Here is a 21526-nt window from a genome sequence, read left to right on the forward strand (position 1 = left end):
CAGTCTTAACAATATCCTGATTCAACAATAAACTGTAACAGAGGCTGGACAGAGCACCCAGCTGGATGTGTGTTCTTTATTCAGTTATTTGTGTCAGTGTGTTCACCCAGTTCCACTGATGAGCGTGACACTTCTGTCAAATGCAATTTATTCCCAGCTTCAGGCTACAAAATGCTTCATTAGAAAGGGCAGTGAGATATACAATCAATATTGTCCCAATGTCATTTTCATTCAACTCAACTGTTTTCAATAGGATGTTTATGCCCACAAACACAGTATATGACTCATTTCTGCTGATGTTTGTCAGTGTTGAACCCTTAACATTGATGTAAAGCGTGTCAGAGTTCATGTAGCTGTTCGCTGATTGCTTAAATCAGTGAACAACGAAATAGACACATTCAATATCAGCGTCCAATGCGTGCAATTCATGTGCTACATTTAAACTGTGATGAGATGTAAAGTATAGGAAAAGATCTTAAAACTGAACCAAACCATTCATCTTCAGGCAAACTCATTTCATTATCATTAACACAGGCAAAACTCTTGCCTCAAAAGTTGCCATGAGGACCCATTTAGGTCCTGGGGTCCCCAGTGGTGAATTCATAATAAGTTTAATCATTATTTAAAAAAAAAAAGTCTTTATGTTGTCTGGTAATTCAATGAGAGAACAGTAACAGTCAGCGTGTACCAAAAATCGCCCTTCTGACATTTTGCAAATTGCATTTACATGTTTCTTCCAGTAGAGGGCAGTCTGATTGTGACTGGACAAGGATAACGAAGCAAATGATTGCTTAGTATCTTATTCGTATTCTTATTAATAGGCAGCTAGGCTACATTTAAAGGTCAGCTGATAGTCAGAATGGAGTCTTTTTGTGGATTGAATCAGTAACAATGCAGAAAAAAAATATGGGATCACCACAAAATTATAAAAGTTTACAGAATGGACAGTGACATGATTGTTTCCATAACATCTTCTGCTTTCTGATTTTTTGTCTTACTCTCAGCACTCTTTCCCCTCCTTCAGCAGTTCCCGTTTTGAAGTACGTTCCTCTATCAGGGCACATGGTTTAGTCAGTTCCCCACTGATTTAGTCAGCCAGTCTCAGCAACTTCTTAGAACGTTTGTAAAGTAGCTATTTGTTTTTTGTTGTTGTTGCTAAATTATCCATTTTCTCAAGAGGAAAAAAGGAAAATGATATGTATAAAATAGAACCAGGCACTTTATAAAGAATGTGAAGAACAAATTAGATTTTTAGTTCAATTACAAGATACATTTCAATATGAATGTGGAAAAAAGTTTTTAAATTACTATCCTGGTCCTCTCTCAAAAGTCAGACATTTTCAAAAGTGTGTGTAGACTTTGAGTTTCCTCTGTAAAGAACCAAGTGCAAGATCGCCAAGAAGTTTTATGAACAGGTTATTGAAATAAACAGGAAATCCAAACTGGATATGCACATGGAAGTTTAGAGATTTCAAAACATATAAATTTTACAAGCTACACGAAAAGTTTTATAGATCTTTAAAATCATGATAAAATAAAGTCGCAGCTCTTTTTTGTATGTATTTTATGCTTAAAAAGGATGTACGTTATTAAAGTGAGTGATTAACATTTGCCTTTTTGTCCCAATTTTCTGCCATGATTTATAATGCTCCTCTCCACCATTCTTATGTGCTGATTAACTCATTAATCTCACCTATGTCTCTTCTCCTGCTGGTTGCTGGTTGTTCTCACCTGTCCTGCTGTCTTTGTAAACTCCAGCTGCGCTCACTCTGTGTGAGTTTGGCTGTTGTTATCCTTTTCAAATGAGCAAGAAAAATAACAAGTCAGGTACACAATCAGGAGATTGTGTACCTGACTTGTTATTTTCTCACTCCTGACCTCCTGACCATTGCCTGTTCCTTGTCCACAAAGTGAGTCACTCTGATTTTGGCTCTGAACTGTACCTATACTTTTATTGGTGCATAGGTTTCCTTTTGTTGTTTTCTCTTAGAAAATTAAATCATAATTTGAAAACCATACTTTTTATTTAATTATGTTGTCTTTGTTTGATGCCATATGTTGTTTGATAAGCTAAAAGACTTTTAAAATCTCAAAGGGTGGAAACACAGTTTTAAAGCATTGCATAAGATAATAGATGCACCAATCAATTGGATACGATGGCCGATCAGGTGCTAAAATTCTAAAAGAAAACGAAAATTGAATGTTTTAAAGCTATTACTCAAACTATTCTCAGTGTATACACAAGTCAACAGAGAAGCAAAAAGAAAAGAAATCTCTAAGGCTGCACACAGTTTTTCGACAGGACTGTGAAGATTAATAAAAACCAGGAGTAAAACATAAATATACGCAAGACATTTTCACTGCAATTGGTTTGCCAAACACAGAGCAAGCCGTCAAAGTGAGTGTCTGATTGGAGGTAATTTGTTTGTCTGTAATACTGTTCAGGTTACAGAGTATCTTGTTGCGGGACGGTTGCACACCAGGACAGTTTGGAGATGAGACTATGCCAGACGTCCAGACTCAGGGTGACCTGTGAGACGAGCCCTGCCACAGCATCACTTCATCTCACTCAGTTGCTTCTTTGAGCTCTGCTTTCTGGGTTGTTTTGTTTTTCAGTCCTCTAGCAGCTGTATTTCTTTCATAGCTTCATGCGGGTAAAGGCTTGATATAAAATTAGCTGCAGACAGACAAAGGGAGGAAATTCTGACGTTACAAATCTTACATCCTTGAACACAGTCTTCTGATGATTAAATATCTAAAATAAATTAGACTCTGATCTTCTGCTGAAAATGGTTTGGCATGAATTTATCAAAGTTGAATGACAAGTTAATTAGACAAATTTAAAAAAATGTAATTACAGAAGCACTACATGGAAAAGCCACATTTAAAGCTTCATCATTTCCTTTCATTTTGCTTCTAAAAAGCCAGACTTTCTGATCCTTTAAAGTGTTTTTTTTATGACTCTGCTGGCTTTCTAAAGCTCATCAAGTTTTTTCTTCAAATTTTGGTTTCTTTTTTCACCTAGATGAAACCAGATCTAGATCTAATGGATTTTGTTGTCTTTTAAGCTTTTCTGAGTTATTTGCAGAGATTAATTTTCATGTGGCAGAGCAACTGAGAACTGTGTGTGCGCCTCGGTGGTTTAGACGCAGCAGCAAAACGAAGCGTAGAAGCTGTGATCTGGGACTGCACTTTCAGGAAAAATGGAGCTTAGGATTAACATTGGGAAAAATAAGACTCAAGGACAGAAAATGATGAAGACCAAAAAAGCACTAGTGAGAATAATGACTGAAGCAGAAGCTAGAATTTGTCCAGCTAGTCTGTCTCTAGGCCAACTGTAAAATATCAGATTCTGCTACTTTAATTAGGACATACACTCTGGAGTCTTTATATGCATAAACATTATCAAAAATGTTTTTGTTAGTCTAAAAACAGAACCTACACAGCAGTGGTTACAGGACATTCTGAACCCAAATGTATTCATTTGGTCAAAAATGAATTAGAAGTTGTTGCTGCAAGGTTAAAGTGAAGTGTTATCTAACACCTTACTTTAACTGAAACATATTTTAACTGAACTTATCCACTACCATCTGGCAAACTTTAAAATGCAGTTTGATTTCCAGCAATTACATACTTAATTTTCACACTTAATTTTCAGGCATCTAGAAAATATGAATCATTTTGGTTATTCCAGTTGCGCAACAGTCAGCAAGGTTTATGTCAGAAAGTGAGAATGTGTAGTTATGGGCCTTTTTTTTTACTACATTATACAAAAACAGCCCAAATTCCTCAGATTTAAAATTATTTTTCAATTAATTTCATTTTATAATAAGATTTACAGATATATCCCCAATTTTATCTTATTTTTCTTTCATTGATTAGCTGACAAGGGGTATGTTGTCAATGCAAATCACTTTTTGTAGATTAAAAACAATAATTCCCATCATCCTTAAAGCACTTGCCCTACGGTGAATCTTGGGAGTAGCAGCATTATGCTGTGCAGCTGTTGGCTAGAGATTAGCTTATACCTCTGTCTCTGGCAACACCACTGGTCTGACACTTCTACTCTGCTTTTATTTAAAGACAGTGGTTTGCATGAATGGGGTGTTGAAAAGTAAGATCATTTTCAACACTGACGGAAAATGAACCACCATTAGTCAAACTTTACAAATGCATTATACAGAGGAAAACCTAGTCTAAGATGTTGCTTTTTTTTGTTGTTGGCGTTGTTATTCCGATTTATAAAAGGAGAGAAACATGTATTTCTTTTCCTTCTTCTGATTGGCAAAGATTTGTGACTGTGCATTATCATCTGCTGCATGCTTCATTATTGGGCTGACCGACCTCTGCTGCAGGGCAAGATCACATCTATAATAGTGTATGTCAGATAAACACACATTGATATGCGACTGTAAGGCGAGGGTCAGCCATGTTGGCTCAAAGCAAGCTCTCATACAGACCAGGTTTTTAAATGGTTTCTCAGCACACTTTAGATGAATTAGGTGTTCAGATCTGCTTGTTTGACGCGCTGTTTGCTTTGGAGCTCTGCTATCATCAACAATTTGCTGCCCTGAGACGTGCTTCCTTTAAGAGTTTAGTTAAATTAAGGAGACATTTGTCTTGCTAAGAACAACAACTCAGCTCCCAGATCTACTGATGGTGCCGATTTCCTACCATGTAATCATGTTAGCTTCAAATGCTGCAAAGAATACGTGAGAGAAATTAGAAAGCTGCTGCAGGCTGTCGCTCCCAGAGGACATTACACACCATTGTGTCCCAATCTCAGGGCAAATAACACGTTTTTTTGTTTGTGCACATTGCATTGTAAATATGAATTCATTTACTTAATTTATATACATACCTTATTTTATATAATAAAAATTAAATCCAAATGTTTCTGATTTTCATTTATTGAAGGTATTCATCATTCTGTTTCAGGGTTTTACATTCTCGATGTTTGACTACTTTTATTATACCCCTATCTGACGTAGTAAAATCATTCGTGCAGTATCTGTGACATTTTCATTTACTTTTACCTCCACATTTTGCCTATTTTTATTTTGTTTAATAAATGCTTCAAAGCCAAAAAAGAACAACTCCAAGCTCAGACTTCCTCTTATTTAATGCAGCTCCTCACTGAGCGTTAAGCTTGAATGCCTCAGAGGAAAACCTAGTCTAAGATGTTGACATTTTTGTCAACATCTTGTCAACACTTTTGTTTTGTATATATAAAACTTAATGCCTTTGTACTATTTAGGTGTTGAAAGACGTTCTCATATATTCACAGTTCTTGGAATATTTATGGCAAACTGGACTAAAATACCTGCATACATGGATACAGGTATGTTCCTGTTTTGCTTTATTTCAGTTCTTTGTATTGTTTCTACTTATGTTGATTTCTTATAGTTATTCTGTGTTACTATAGTTTTACTAGTTTTCTTTTTTAGTTCAGTTATTCTTTAGTGTTTATTATTATTCATTGTTCCTCTTTGTACTCTTCCTCAAGCCTCTTACACTTTCTTTCTCTGCCTCCTCAATCTGCCTCCTGCTCCCTCAACTCTTGTTCAGCATTCAACCTCCCCACCATTTAAGCCTCTCATTCTCACTCACTTCCTGCCGGATCCTCATGTCTCCTCCCATCTTTTCTCTGTTTAATCTCCAAAGTTTTTTTTTGAAGTTTTCCTGATTTCTCATTGTGTCTCCTGGGTTTTTTTTTTCAGGGTTTATTTTTGTTCAGCTTTGGATTTATGAATTTTTTAAGTTTGCCTTTTCAGTAATGTTTCATTAAATATTTCAAAATCATCTGCTTCCTTCCACTCTGCTTTAGTCCCACTTTAAAAACATGCAGCATGACATTATTCTCACACCAAAATAACAGAAAATCTCATTTGTATCTTCTTGACAAAATAGCATTATTTTGGATCATTTTCTGTGTCATTGTCCTCCCATTCATGTTATAAGGCAGCACAAAACCCCACCAAAGATTCGTTTTATTTCTTTAACATTTCTTTGTGCTTATTACATCATTAAAAGCCTCTATCTTTCAATGTTTAGCTATTCAGCTGAAATATTTCTAAAATTTCATCTTTCCATTGACAGTCGGCATTAGCGATGTTTTTAATGTGTTCCAGGTTTTGATTAAATATAAACCTGAGCTGAAGGAGCTGTCTCCTGTTCAGTTCCTTTCTCCTGACACAAGACAGGAAACCATGTACCCATCACTTCAGACAGTCAAGAGAGTATCTGGATCTTTTACTATAGACATCTTAATTCATGTCTCTGAAAAGGTCAACATATCTTTTTCCTCTGACATCTTTGATTCTGCCTTTTTTGAAAAGCCACCCAAATGTGCCTACAGGTGATTCTCATTTTAGAAAAACTAAATTGAGACTTTTCTTACGATTGTATACATTTAAATTATGAAGCACAACTGAATAAGGTATTTTCAGAGACATAGATATAAAAATTTTACAGAATTTGTTTTCTAATTGTCAGGCTTCTAAGTGATATAGTTCTAACTGACTGTATGTAAATTGTATAGTGTTTAGATTGGATGAAACAACAGTGAGGTTCAACATGCAATAAACCACAATATCAGGTTACCTATTTATTTACTTGACAATATTTTCCTATGATGATGGAAAACCTATCTAGTTTATGATAAATTTATTTTATCAACAAATTTGATCTTTGTTTCTTTCTTTCTTTTAGCATAATTTCTAGTTCAAAGAATTTCTTTTTGATTTAAAGATTTCACTGACATTTTTGCAACAAATGTAACAGAATTCTTTCCATTATTTCGTCCAAAATAAAACTTTGTGCTTGTGATAATGATACTGATTTGATATGAAGACTGAGGAGGACAGAGGAAGAAGTTCTCAATTAAATTGATGCTTTACCGCATCAAAATAAACAAAAACTGATAAACAAAAGTGACAAATAAGACAGTGACACTGACTATAATCATCAGAAAAAGAGACAACGTAATAAATAAACATCTTTTGCTCTGCTCAGAGTGAAAGATGGGCCCCCAGCTCTGCTCATCATCCTGATATCCAGATGATTGAATTCAATTACTTTACTGTGCATTTAACATTTTTATTTTTGTAAACTGACCTTTCCATGTTTGCATGGTAAGCTGCTGGGTTTTTTTTATCAGTCACTAAACGAAGTTTTCTAAAGGTTACCATTTCATTTTGAAGTTTTGGATTTGTGTGGCTCCTGTAACAAATCACTTCTGCCTTAGAAACAAAACAGATTTAATGACTGATTTAATAAATGACCCAATAAATACATTTGGTCATTTGGAGAAGGACACTGATGACTCAGCTCAGTCTAATTGGTTATACACTGCTGGTGCAAATGGAAATGATGACACTAAACTCATCTTCTAGCCCCCTGCATTTTCCTCCCTGCCTGCAGGGAGGAAAATGTGTGGAGGTGGAGAGGAACTGACCTTGAGAAATATATGATAATAGTAAAAGCTGTGTAAAATAACCTGCTTTTGAAAATATCAGTTCCCATCGAGTGAAATGTAAAGATCCAAAAACAGAAGAAAGACTGAACTGAGATTTTCTTTCTCGCTCTGACATCAATAATGCAATTATTCAACTTAACTTGACTCTGACATTGAGTTGCCTTACAATTCTGCTGTTACATCCAGGTATGAGTCAGAACAGCTTAAAATAAGTCAGCTTGAATAGAATTGAATAATCTGATATTAAATAAATAAGAGCAGGGAAAGTGTTTTGAAATTAGAGAGAAAAGGCCTCTGGTCATACGAATATTTAATGTCAGCTTTAATGATGCTGAAAATAAACAATAAAAATATTTTCTGTAAAATGCAATTAGAAGATTTGTGTGAGGAACAAATTAAAACACTCCTATATATATTCTCTCTTTAAAACACCTAAAATTGCACATATACATCATTTCAAAAGAGGCCTTGTTTATACCTCAGACATTTAATTTGGTCTGCTCCTGACTGTTGATGTGGTTAATGAACACAGTGGTATTATTGACAAAGTTGTTTGAGGCCCTGAGAAGGACCTTTGAAGTTTATAAGGGTTTTAAAAATAATAATAATAATAATTTGCAATTTCAGTACACAGAGGAGATTGACAACCAACCTGTCCAGGTGTAACTGTCCAACCAAGTTCACCCACAGACCACAGAATCCAAAAGAAGGCTCCATAAATCCTGAAAAGTCATATTGCAGGGTATATAGAAGAAAGAATCAAGTGGGAAAATGGCTCATTTGTATTGCTTCTTTTTTCCCCTTAAGAATCATGATTAATCAGAATTCAAATAATAAGAAAAAAAGACAGAATAAATACCATCTCAAATTACTGCTGGTCAGACCTCTGGATTTTCTCAGCAGTGTCATATAATTCAGCTGAATGAGGTTGGTATAGAATTTAGAATTTGGCAGCAGAGTTAGTCTGAAAGCTCTGACTTTATTTATTTTGTCATTTTTCCAGCATGAAAACACTTCAGACTAAATCCCCATTAGATCCATGAGCATGAAAAATGACCATTTTATATCCCCTGTCAGGCTCAGTGTGGTTTCCCTTCATTTTCTCCACTTCATCTGATCCGTTCCCTCCTTCTTCACACATCAGTCTCCTCCTCTCACCCTCGCTCCTCTTTTGCCTCATTTCTCCCCGCTCCCTCAGTTTTGTTGTTGCAGCGATGCAGCGGCTGCCTGGACTCCCCAGCTCCTCCTCCTCATCTTCCTCCGTGTCTCCTTACTGGTCGTCCAGCAGGGACTCTGAAGGAGCGTTTGGGGGGAGCGACGCTAAAGTGGACCTGCTGTGATCCAGGAGGAGAGAAACACCCTGAAAACTGGATCTGAAGGTAAGATAGCAGATTGGGAACTCGTGCTAATAAATGTTAAAAGAATTCATTTTTAAGTGCAGTCCAGGCTTTTACACTTAAATGATTGTCTGGATAGGGAGAAATTTTCGAATCATAAGTTTCTCAAGAAAGCAAGCCTGCATTTCCTCAGTTTTATAAGTTGACTTGAACTAGTTTCTTGTTATTTTACCCAAACTTTTTTTTTTCCTGAAACCCATTCATCATCATATCTGATGTCAGGAAGTACTCCTGGATTCACTCTTCTTCTGCGCTCCAACCGCAGGTCAGAATTTTGGCATCCGACTCAGTAATCAATTTGCACAGACATTTTTTCCCACTGTCATCTGTTGGCGGCTCATTTTCTCAGGACTTCTTCTTATTATTTTTCTTCTCCCTATAATACATTAAAAAAAAAATCACTTTCCTCCAAAACACTTAAAGACATGAGCCCTGTTGTCATGTAAAACACCAGCTGCTGTGCAGTTAGGTTGTGAGCACACAATGTCTTAAAGCACTGTTGTTTCAGGTGATGAATAATTGAGAGATGTGCAGGCAGAGTTTGGTTCGCCATCCTGGGCTCCGAAGCCCCCCGCAGAGCCGCATCCTGCAGCCTCCAGCTGCATCTCGAGAATAACTTTTCTGTCAGTAAGGACCATCCCACTGATCTGATGGAGCTCATCTATTCAAACACTCCTCCGCTGAAAGGTGGAGATGATTCTGTTGAGACTTTGAGTAGTTTTATTGCCTGTGCAATACATCTTGCTGCCTGAAGGATGATATAATAAAACATACCTGGAGTGAGAACGGTCGTTCTCTCCTTCCAGAATCCACAGCACTCTCGGGAATGAAGGTGTCAGAAAAACATCTGAGATAAAGGAGATTTTCTTTGGTCTGCAGGATGTCTGCAGGATTATTGATCACCACGAGAGTTTGCAGGTCTTTTGTCTCACTTTTAGCCAGCAGCCTCACGACCTTCTCATTCATGGTGATCATCTTTCTCATTTCTGGTCCTGAGCCGAGGCACGTGAGGAAACAGATCAGGTGTCTTCACAGGCTGAGTGTTAGTAAAAGTCTTCAAATTAAGCTCCAAATGTAGAGAAAGTATTGTATTTATAAACTCTGCTGCACTTTATATCTAAAATCAAAATGTGATTTATATAATTGGTTTTGACTTTGTCTATATTATTGGATTGAATTGACCTGAAACAGAAAGTGCAGGAGACATTTTGAGGGTCCTGAGCTATTTTCCTTCCACTGCCCAATTACGATTAGTAGTCACATTTAATGTGACAAAATGTGGAGAAATGTAAACAGCACAAGTTTGTTTACAAAGCAGTGTACAAAATAATAAATAAATAGGACGGAAATTTAGTCAACTTCTGCAGCAGACATGCTGTAAAATGTAATTTGATTCATTTCGATTATTTAAAAAAATAAAAACTTAAATGACTTTGCTTTTACTGTGGAGAAAGCAGGCAGAAAGATTACTATTTTAAATGTGAATTAAAAACATCTGGGATGTCATGCAGGACTGCAGATGCCACATGCTGTTTGTAAGACTGTGGCACCTTGTGTCACACAATGAAGGAATAATGTATCCCTGTAAACACACACTTCACCTCCTGCAGGAGCCGTGTGTGCCTATTAACACAGGAGAGGACATTTTATCTCATGCTATTTGATAAAGAAGAGTGAAATGGGAGAAGGTTTTTATCGATAAACAAACTGCCTAAAAAAGCAAGAATCTGGAACAAGTCTAATCTCTTGTTTCCTCCAAAAGTTCAGGGAAATGGCAGCTATTTATGGTCCTGGATTGAAGTCTCTGCGAGAGTTCAGTCTTGACAAAACAGTAACCGAAAGTCATGTTCTGGTGCTTTGGTCAGATGAATGTTACGTAAATGTCTCAGCGTGTCTTTGTCCCTTCCTCCTGACCTTGCAGATGTTCCTCTGTTCAGTCTCTTAAAGCCATATAGACATTATTTCTGCATGACAGAAAAGCTTGAAAGAAACCAATCCTCATTTTACTATTTTTTTTCCTTTAAATAAAATAGAAAGATCACAATATAATATTGATTTTATTTGTAACGTGAATCAGTGCTGAAGAGCTGACAGGCTTCATGTTTATCTGCATCTTTCATGTTTGCTTTTACTGTCAGTTAGACAGTAACTAGCTAAATCTAACATTCCCAAATGTCCAAATTCATTCAAAATACAGTGCATTAAAATCTTGTGATACAAAACATTGCACATTTTAAAATTTCAGTATCTCTTATCTCAATAGCATCTGTCTCTCAAAGCCCGTAACCATGTCATTTCATCTGGTGGAGCATGTCATAGTGCCAAAGGTACTGAGGCAACTGCCTTCACACATAAACTTCAATGACATCACATTTTTGATTAAAAGTTTATTAAAGCTACAATAGGTTTAAATCTTCCAGGAAGTCTTTTATATATGACTTATATAAAAGTTAACTAGGATTTTTGATCATCCTTCAGAAATGCATTTGTAAGCTCAGACAATAATGTTGACCTGGTTCACAGTTTCCACTCTACTTCACCCAAAATATGTTCTATAACTTTGATGTCAGGACTGTGTACATCTAAGTCAAGTTCTTCCACACCATGCTTGCTACCTGTGTCTTTATGGTTGTTGCTTTGCGCACTGGTGAATGAGTGCATTGACTGACAAACAGGTAATGGGTAACTCTGCAACCTTTCCCTCAAAGGGTACGGTTAGTTGGGGCTGAAAGGTTGCGCCGCACAAAAAACTTTCCTCCACCAAGCTGCACACATATCGCAAAAAAAATAAAAAGAAGCAAATTTCACAAAAACTCAAAGTCAAATATAATTATCAAAGCTTTATCAAATTACTAATATAATAATGATCCATAGGCATTAAGTGCCACAGAGATGATGAGCGGACAAAGTTAACAGTGAACACACAGAGTTTTAACTTTGTGTATTTAGTTACTCTTTTAAGGGTAATTAAAAGGGTTTTTGATTATCCTTTTAAATTCTGCTCAAATAGTAGCATTTGATGAAACTTTGAAATTCCCCTTCTGAGCTAGCAGATGGCAAAACTTCACACTAACAATAAAATGAGATACAAAGAATGAACATCTTTTAATTAGTAAGTCTTTCTGCACATATTTGAAGCTTTGGGATGATGCAGTCAGAAAAAGATCAGTTAGATTCAGAAAATTATAACAAAATCATTCCTGTTTCATGTCAAATCTTAAAGCTAACTCAAGGTTTAGCAAAATTGTTTTAGTTTTAAAATGTCTTATTATGAGTTTGGGGAATCATGAAAGGTTTTTGCAATGAAACAGTTAAGAAACCTTAGCTTTTGAGGAAATATTGAGTATCTGTGCCTGTGAACGGGAACTTTTTGGTGCTGAAGAGCCGACAAGCAAATGTGGATCGATTCAGTGTTAAGGATCAGTGGTTCTACTGCAGAATGCCTGCAGATCTCGAGGAACTCATTTCAGAAGGACATGAAGCTGTCCTATTCCTGCTGACCTGTTCTCTTTATATGCCATGAATAACATTGATCTTCATAACTGCAAATTGGTTCAGGCAGTGCTAAGATGAAATAAAGCAGCCATCCACCAAGTAATTCAATGCCCCTCGGTGTTGTTATCAAATTACCTCTAAAGGCACTAAATGTGCCAGTCATCCAGTGCCTGTGAAGGGTTTTGGCACATGAACAACCTTTACGATGGCTTTAATTAAATACGACAAACTGCTTGTAGTGGTGATTGCCCTGCTCGCATCAGGGGAAACAGCATGAATGAGTTGACTTTAAAGTGCTGTTTATACTTGCTGTGTATCCGCACATGGCTGAGAGATAATACAGTCCAAATTTGGTGACATGGATGAATGAAGAAAATTAGGAGAGCATGTCGTGGATTGGCTGATGAAGAAAGGGTGAGCAACACTTAGGTGAAAAGGTCAAACTGGCAAGACAGCGGTATATATTGAGAAACAGCAGGTTAATAGGGTCAGTGAGTCAGCCCCATATGTTGTTGTGAACCTGCAGTTTAATTGAATGAGTGCATTGATTGACACTGTTTATATGTGAGACTGTTTGGCTGTGCAAACAATATTTCTCTGAGATGTTCCAGAAATGTCATCAATACAGAATAGCATTTCATCCACAATTTTTGTAGTTTTCTAAGTGAAATACTTGACAGGGACATGAGAGAAGACTTCTACTGTAATGTTTGCACTTTTTACAGCAAAGAAATTATTCATGCCCCTGGAAGATGTAGATTTCTAATGATTGCAAATGCTTGTTAAAGGTTGCATGTTGCATATGTGTGTTTGTGCATGGTTGTTTGTCTTGTGTTTCTGTGTTGCCATGTGTAAGACTGGTGACCTATCCTAGGAAGAAAGTCAGCATCTCAAAGTGACTAAGGGAAAGCACTAATAAAAGTTTTAAAGGCTCCGTTTGTGGCTCAGAACATGAACAGAAGAAGTCAGGTAGGGAAAGCAGTGCAGCAACTTCAGCATGGTTTTAGAGTGCCTTGTTATATGAGCTAATGAGTTAATGAGTCAGTCACATTTTGACATTTTACCAGCTCAAAAATTATCAGAGCAGATGTTTTTCATGTATTACTACTACAATGATTTTCCAAAAGATCCTGTTACAAGGACTTCTAGGAGAATCTATAATCAACACTTATATGTTATGCTGTTTTTTTAAACACTTAAACAGATTTTTCTTTGACTTGTATTTTTTTGTTACGTTTTGTTCTTCAGAAGAAGCACAAAGGCCATGATCGACTGGCCTAATGTGACAGCGTCCAGCTACGAGGAGCTGGGCCTAAAACCTGAGGAGCTGCAGAGATCCAAATGTGTCCTGGGCTTCATTCCGGTCATTTACTACAGTGTTCTGCTTTGTGTGGGAGTCCCAGGTATGCTGTTTGTCTAAGTCACAGTTTGTATGTATATTAAAGGCATAACTTGAGAATGAATAGAAAAGTAAATTTATGGCACATTACTGGTGCTAATGGGTCAACTAGATAATATACTGGTCATATGCTGTGTGCTGTTGGTTCTTCCAACATAAGAATATATAAAATATATAAATTAATTAATGAAGGTATTGATATGCATAGTGGAGCCATCTGGCACAGAAGCTAATATACACAAACTTCTTATCACCAACCTTGTGTCAAATGGTTCTACTAAGGTATTTCACCATTTATTTACTATTTATTTTGAATGTTTTTGATACGCTCTACAGAATATCCACAAACAAGCACATTTTCAGAGAATAATATGGAGTTTCGTTCCACAAAATCCATGACTAGGGGATATTAAACAAAATGCAAGCATGCCAGTAATTCTTTACAATGAACTGAAACAATGCAACAGAAAGATTTCTTGTAAAAAGAAACTTGACTAAAGCATGTGAGACACCAGGTCAAGAGGGCCACAATTAGGCACTCTTGCTTTGTGGCTGAAATGATGACATTCCTGCTTCTGTCTTTGTTTGATGTTTCAGTAAACATCCTCACAGCAGTGGCCCTGTGCAGACTGGCATGCCGCACCAAGAAACCTCTGTACTACTACCTCTTAGCAGTGACCGGCTCAGATATCCTTTCCCAGCTCTTCATCATCTTTGTTGGATTCCTGCTAGAGACGGCTGTTTTTCACCGCGACGTCCCTACCGTCCTGCTGCACGTAGTCAGTGCTGCAGAGTTTGCTGCCAACCATGCCTCCATCTGGTCCACCATACCCCTTACTGTGGACCGGTATGTGGCACTGTGCCACCCCTTGCTCCACCGACAGATCAGCTACCCGGCACGGGCCAGGAAGATCATTGCAGTGGTGCTGGTATTGTCGCTTATGTCGGGCATACCTTTCTTCTGGTGGTCAGACGTGTGGAGAGACAGCCACCTTCCCACGGTGCTGGATGCAGTCCTCATATGGACACATGTTACTATCATCTACTTCCTGCCATGCAGCATCTTCTTGGTGCTGAACTCTTTAATAATCCGCAAGCTGAGGATAAGGCAGAGGCATCAGCCCTGCCAAGAGGAGCGTGGGCCTCCACGCCGACTAGGAAAAACCACGGCCATGCTGCTGGCGCTCACCTCTGTGTTCTCAGTTCTGTGGGCTCCTCGGACTGTTGTAGTCATCTACCACCTGTATGTTTCCTCAGTTCACCAGAACTGGCGGGTCCACTTGGCCTACGACCTGTCCAATATGCTGGCCATGCTCAACACGGCTGTCAACTTTTTCCTTTACTGCTTCGTCAGCAGACCTTTCCGCAGCGTCGTGCGGGATATTGTGCTGCTCAGAGGAGGGCCGCTGCACCCTCGCCTGCCTCTGCCCCAGCAGCAGGCCCACAACAACGCCTCCAACTCATCTCTCTACAGTGGGAACAATAAACGCTCGCAGCGAGACTCCACTCCCCTATCACCTCGTAGAAACAGAAAGCCCTCGTGACCTGGTGTTTCCCCCCATTAATCCAAAACACCCGTCGTCCCACGGTCCCGGTGCACATCAAACCCCTGGGACCAGCGCTGCGTTCCAGACACGACCGTGGACAGTTGCCAGTCAGCCCTGGAGCTCTCTCACAGGGCTCCAAATGATCTGAACTTTCATGTTTTTTTGTCTTCTTTGACCTGGAGTTGTTTGTTTTAGTAAATCAAGCAAAATGACTGTTTATTTATCTTTGCAACAAAGAATTTGACAAAATTAAAGTGGATATTTTTTTCTTTTCCATATTTGGTAGAAATTTTACATGTTTTTCAATCTGCTAGTCATCAAGGCTAGAGGAAAATAATAGAATAAATCATATGCTTGCCGCTAAATGTAAAAAATGAGTCTGCTGTGTCGCTACAGTCGTTACGCAAGTCTAGAAAATGAAAAAAAAAAAACAGTTTGAAATGTGACCGGTTTATCTGTAAGCAGATTTTCAGCCAGTCGAGCAAAGAGGTTGTACCCCACAGCATGCTCTCAGGAACAAAATCTGCTTCTGTTTGAATTACGAGTAAATTTTCTGTGAAATTAAATGAAAAGCTGTACACAAGACAGGACTGAAGACCTGCTCTATAAACAAGTCCTCAATCAGTGGTGACACCGACCAACATGACTTCACCTCCGCTGAAGCAAACTACAGATTGGTCGTGGATGTGTGCACAAACACACATGGAGAACACGGTACAGCTTTTCATGCATGCATGATCATGTGCACGCATAGCCAGCTAGTACATTTCCACTTTCACCAAAGCACTGAATCAGTGAAGCCTCATGAAAGCTGCATCAGTTATAACTGTATTTAAAAGTACTACCTGAAACTGTATGAGTTATGGTTTAATGCCACACCTGATTTTTCAAGTGGCTTAGCGTTTATAGTATGTTTTTTATTATTCATGCAGTAAAGAAGGAAATGTTGGACGTTTTCTTCTGCAAGTCATTTTACATTAAATTTTTATTTTTAAATTAACTGAAAATGTTTTTTATTGCCTTCTTGAATGATAAACTGATGTTGCAGTTTGTAACATCATACATTTTCTTACCATACAAATAAAACCAGTACCACAGCAGACTTTATTTTTCTCTAAAGATTGTAATCATTCTAATGGCCTTCACTGACAGTTACCAGAGAGAAATGGGCAGAGATGGAGGAGGGAGGAAGATGTGCATCAAATGTCTCAAGGTCGGCAGTTGAACCCAAGATGGCTGCTTTGAGCACCACTTAATGCCCCCAATTAGATATTTTTGAAGTGGTCTTTACTTGTGTCATTAACAATGAATAGTCTATAATAATAGTCCTTATATTTACTATAAAAATTCAGAATATTCTTAACATTTTTCTTAGACAAAAGTGGCTTCTGTGGTGCCTTTGACGAGCAAGCGCCTTCACCTACCTGTCCGATTAAATGCCCTTTTCCTCTCTGCTACTCCAGTGCAACAGCACCAGTAATTAGCAAACACCTAGTAGAACGACACATCTGTGAAGCTTATTATTCAAAGTACTTCTCAGTCCAACACTCCTAAGAATGATTATTAAAAGCATTATGAGAAGAATTGTTTTAATAATGTGCTAAAGGCAGAGTTTCAGAAAGAATAGGAGCTTCTTAAAAAGACAGAGGTCTAATTTCAAGGTGTCAATTTACAAAGTCAAATCGGTTGATACATTCAGGATTTTTATCACAATATAATATAATTTATAAAAATAATATAATTATAACATTATAGTAACAATTATATAATATAATATGTATATAATTTCTAACATAATTTTCTGCTTGTGCTATCAAATGGCATTATATGCTGGAAAATACACAATACCACTTCTTTAGATTGTTTGTGTTGCAGCCAACGCAATGGCAGATCGAGGTGTGCATAGCAGGCAAGCTGGCAGGAGTGCTGCCAGCCCTGTGCCAGATAATTAGGTTTAGCCCTGGCGAGATCCCCGCATGGCCGGTCCAAGTTCAAACCCTCTGAACACCAGTCCATAGTGGTAAACACAACACAGATTAGCTGCCACATCTACTGCCAAGTTACTCTATTTTTAGGAAATTTTCATCAAGAAAGTAATAGTTTAGTAACATCATGTGACCACATGATTTTGTCAGCTGACTACATGAAATATACTTAGTTTTTTGTTTTTTTTCCTGGATGGTGTTTGAACCTATTCTAGTTGCCAATTCCAGGATTCAGACTCAAACTGTTAAAATGAGTGATTCGATAAGAATGAGACATTGTTTTTGGGTTCCTGATGAATCTTCCCGGCCTTGCTGGAGAAGACTTTACACAGTTGTTTAACTTGTGCATTTTCAACAACATTCAGCTCTGAATGGGTATAAATGTTGTGACGTTGCTTAAATTTTCTACAATGAATTGTGATAATCAAAGCTGTTGGCGTAAATATTAAGTGTGTATCTTTTTTGAAAAGTTATACACACTTTCAATTTCTTCCTCCCACGCACTCATATCTGAAGTTCCCAGTGTAAACTGTCTGCTCCATCGTTGTGTTTACAGTAGCAGCAAAAGACATAGTGCTCATTCCTGATGTCAGGCTCATGTGGCTTATGCTTAGACTTTGCGCACAAATGATGATGTGAACTTTTTCTTTGAAGCCGTCTCCTGCTGCCCAGCGACAACAGAAGGGGACAAAGAGGGCATGTAATGACAGAAAGTCGATGCCAATGGGGTCAACAGGGAATGAAGAATGAAGTGTCTAAAAAGGCTTTGATTTGTTAAATCAGAGCTGCTGCTGATGGTGTCAGGCTGCAAAGAGTTCAGGTGGAAAATGCTTCCACCTGAAGCATCTTCTTCAGGTGGAAGACGCTGTGAGGGTATATGCTATACCCCTGCAGCATATAAACCCTGTGGGGGCTTATATGCTTCATAGAGCATATATAAAGGTGTGCTGTATGTGCAGCCACATGTCCCTCTGCCTGTCTACCACCTGTTCTTTGTGCTTGTTCAAACAGCTGCTGATATCCCCTGACTCAGCTCCTATTCAGGGCCTCTTCCTGTCACAAAGCATCAAATGAAACACTTTCAGAGAGTGACAGACTCACACACACACACACAAACAGGAAGCTCAGTCTAATGGGCACTCAAGGGAAGTTCATCCAGTTTGCTTAAAACACATTGTTCCCTGGAAAATTTTCACAAGTGAATCAAAGAGGATGATGTTAGGGGAGGTGGCTAGAACCTCCACATCACACTAACTGAGAAATTCAATTTCATTTTAGGGGTCACCAAATATCTATAACAACAATTAGACATGATCTTCATGCCAACTGTTATTTAAGAGGCAAGTCAGAAAAAGGCATTTTCTGTACTTCCATTGCCAACATAAAGGTGTGCCATTTTATTTAATTTTTTTTTCTGTTTTGTCAGATAAGACAAAGATTAAGCTTTGCAACTGCAAACACTCCAGATGGTTTGAGCTCAAAACAAAGGAAGCTAAATTTGTGAAAAGGAATCTCATGCACAAGGATAACATGGAAACTCCCTGCATGTTCTGGGATTCAAACCCAGACCTTCTTGCTGCAAGGCAACAATACTAATCATCTGTGCAGCCCAATATGTAAATATGCATTTTAATGTTAAACAATTGTATTACATGAAGAAAAGCTTCTTTGAACTGACTTTTGGAACACTTTTGTCATGTTCCATGTTTTTCTGTTGTGTTTATTTGAGTTCTCTGTGTCCTAGTCTCCTCCTTTTCCTGTCTTCCCCTTGACTACTCCCAGGTGTGTCTTGTTCCCTTGATTGCCCTCAGTGTATTTAATCCCTCCTGTGTCCTTTGTTACTGGTCGGGTCCTTGTCGTTTTGTCGTTGTTTGTCGTATGTTGTCGTTTGTTGTGCTGTTTGTCCAGTTGCTACCGGTGTGAGCCCTTGCTTCCGCTCAGCTGTGCTGCCTGGCCGCGAACCTGTTTGTTGACTGTTGTTTTTCTGGACATTTTCATCATTAAACCACCTTTTACATCTACCTGGGTCTGCCAGCGTCTGCCTCACCTCCTCACCTCCACCACTACATAACAACTTTGGGCAGACTTGAAAGATTTATCAAAACAGTTTATCATGTGATTGAGAACATTTTTCAGACATGGAAGCATCCTGTTTGCAGTTGTAGTGCGGGTGTCTTAAAACACTTTACATTGTTTATACCGGGTAATATTCCATTTAAAATACAGCTGCTCAATTAAGAGCTCCAACAAGAACAATTGCTCACCTTTAATGCCTCTCTGAGGATTTGAATTGAGCAGACTGCAGTAATCAATATGAAAACAGTCTAAAAGACCTGCATAGATGATGTAATATAGGATGAAGTCAAGAATGAGATACAGCTGAGCTCAGATGTTTCGTGACGTATATGTGGAAAAAGTCAATCGAGCGACCCAGTGAGAAAAAGTCCGGCCAGATGACAGCTTTTAAGGCCAGGTGGAGGGCTTAATTATGGGGAATGGAAAGCTGACTTCCTATCAGTGGGGGCTAAATGGAGGAGCTGGTTCACTCCACACAAAGATCAGCCTCCCTGCATGCGACAAATTAAGCTGCAAAAACCAGCTCTTGAGTAACAAGTGCAGGTTTCTGCACAGACTGTTATGGAATAAACGTCACACGCCAGCTTGCACTATGAGCATGTACAAGCTGTCCTCAGGAAACCAGCTTACTACATCAGATTAGTGCTGTTTGAAGGAATATAACCAAGCACTCAGCATCAAAAATACATGTTTACCTGTCATTAGCAAATTTAATTGTTTACTTTAAAAAAATATTGTGCAACAGTTATATTTGTCAAGCAGTTAGAATATTAAACTCTCTATAACATGAACATTATAAAATAAATACTTTCAATAATTTCTTCTATAAATGGTGACATTTTTTGATTTTACTGATAATTGAAAAAAACATTTAACAGTATTTTAAAACAATTCCACTGTTCTTAGTGATTATATATTTTTTCTTTATTCTTCATCTGTCTGTTTGCTTACATCTTTTTTCTTAAGCAAACCTGCATACCAAAACTACATTATGTGGCTGTTGTTAATTTGATGAAGATGTACAAAGATTTGTATTCTCACTTTGTGCTGGATGAATGCCCAGCTTCAGAAATGTTGCAATAGATTTGCTTCTTAAACACGGATATCAAATGTTTACATACTCTTTAAAGTGCATTGTCTGTTACTCTTTCTGTCTTTCTTTTCAGCTTTCTCACAGTAGCATAATTATGAATAAAATATCATTTACAATATACACATAAAATTACATTTATCTGAATGGTGGTCTGAGTATTAAAGGAGGTTTTCCATCTGTTGGTCCTTGATTTAGGTTCAGAATTTCTTTTTCAAATGGTAGCAGCTCAAACTCCCCATGAAGCAGATGACACAACAGAAATGTTGAAAACTCTCACCAACTTTTGAAACGTATTAAACTGATTTGATTCACAGAGGAAGAGAAAGGTTTTGTGTATTTTTTTTTCTGACCTCTTCTTCTTGTTAAGGACAATACTAAACATCCTCCACATGATCCCTTTTAATGAGAACCAAAATGGGTGGACTGGACTCCATTTTAAAATCTACAAACAAATCTTTAATTTTAGTAATATTTAGTTTTAGGTACGAGTTATTGCACCACATAATAAACATTCAGATTAAAGTCTAGTCCAGGCAGGTTCATGCCAAAAAATTTACTTGGAAGCAAGGCATGAAAGGTTGGCATATAAATTGAAGAAATTTGTGTGTGGGTGACTATTAATAATAAAACCATGCTTCTTGGAAATGTGTCTAATTTTGCTTAAAAAACATATTATTCTGCCCTTAAACTGTTAAAAATTTGGTGGAGAAATGCATTCATAGGTTGAGCAAAAGTGATGAATATGTGGGTGGGCACCCCAAAAAACTTGTCTCCCTCATGCACTGGAGCCACAACAGCCCGGCATTTCTTTTTATGCTGGTCACTAACTTGGCTGCACAATAAATGTGCTTGTCACAGTGTTTAAAAAACTTAATTTTATGATGAAGGATTTTTTTAAATGAAATTTTCAGTGTAGTGCTGCACATATTCAAGGTGGTTAAACACATCTCTTATCCGGCTGTCAATATACCAAGAGTTGAGCAAAAGAATTAAACCAGCTATAGAAGCAAAATGACAAAGTATAAAAACTGTAAGAAAAAAGGCAAAACCAGAATTT

The 21526-nt window shown here is 37.7% G+C and overlaps 1 protein-coding gene across 1 annotated transcript; it reads left to right on the forward strand.

Annotated features, from left to right (window-relative positions):
• Positions 1-8811: 8811 nt before the first annotated feature.
• Positions 8812-15563, forward strand: gpr142 (G protein-coupled receptor 142). Its single transcript, XM_055042470.1, has 3 exons — positions 8812-8856; positions 13618-13772; positions 14366-15563. The coding sequence occupies exons 2-3, from the start codon at positions 13634-13636 to the stop codon at positions 15310-15312; spliced, it is 1086 nt and encodes a 361-aa protein (XP_054898445.1). The 5' UTR covers positions 8812-8856; positions 13618-13633; the 3' UTR covers positions 15313-15563.
• The last annotated feature ends 5963 nt before the right edge of the window (positions 15564-21526 follow it).

This window comes from Poeciliopsis prolifica, unplaced genomic scaffold, assembly GCF_027474105.1.
Source record: "Poeciliopsis prolifica strain line A6 unplaced genomic scaffold, Auburn_PproV2 SCAFFOLD018, whole genome shotgun sequence".
Taxonomy (NCBI): Eukaryota; Metazoa; Chordata; class Actinopteri; order Cyprinodontiformes; family Poeciliidae; genus Poeciliopsis; species Poeciliopsis prolifica.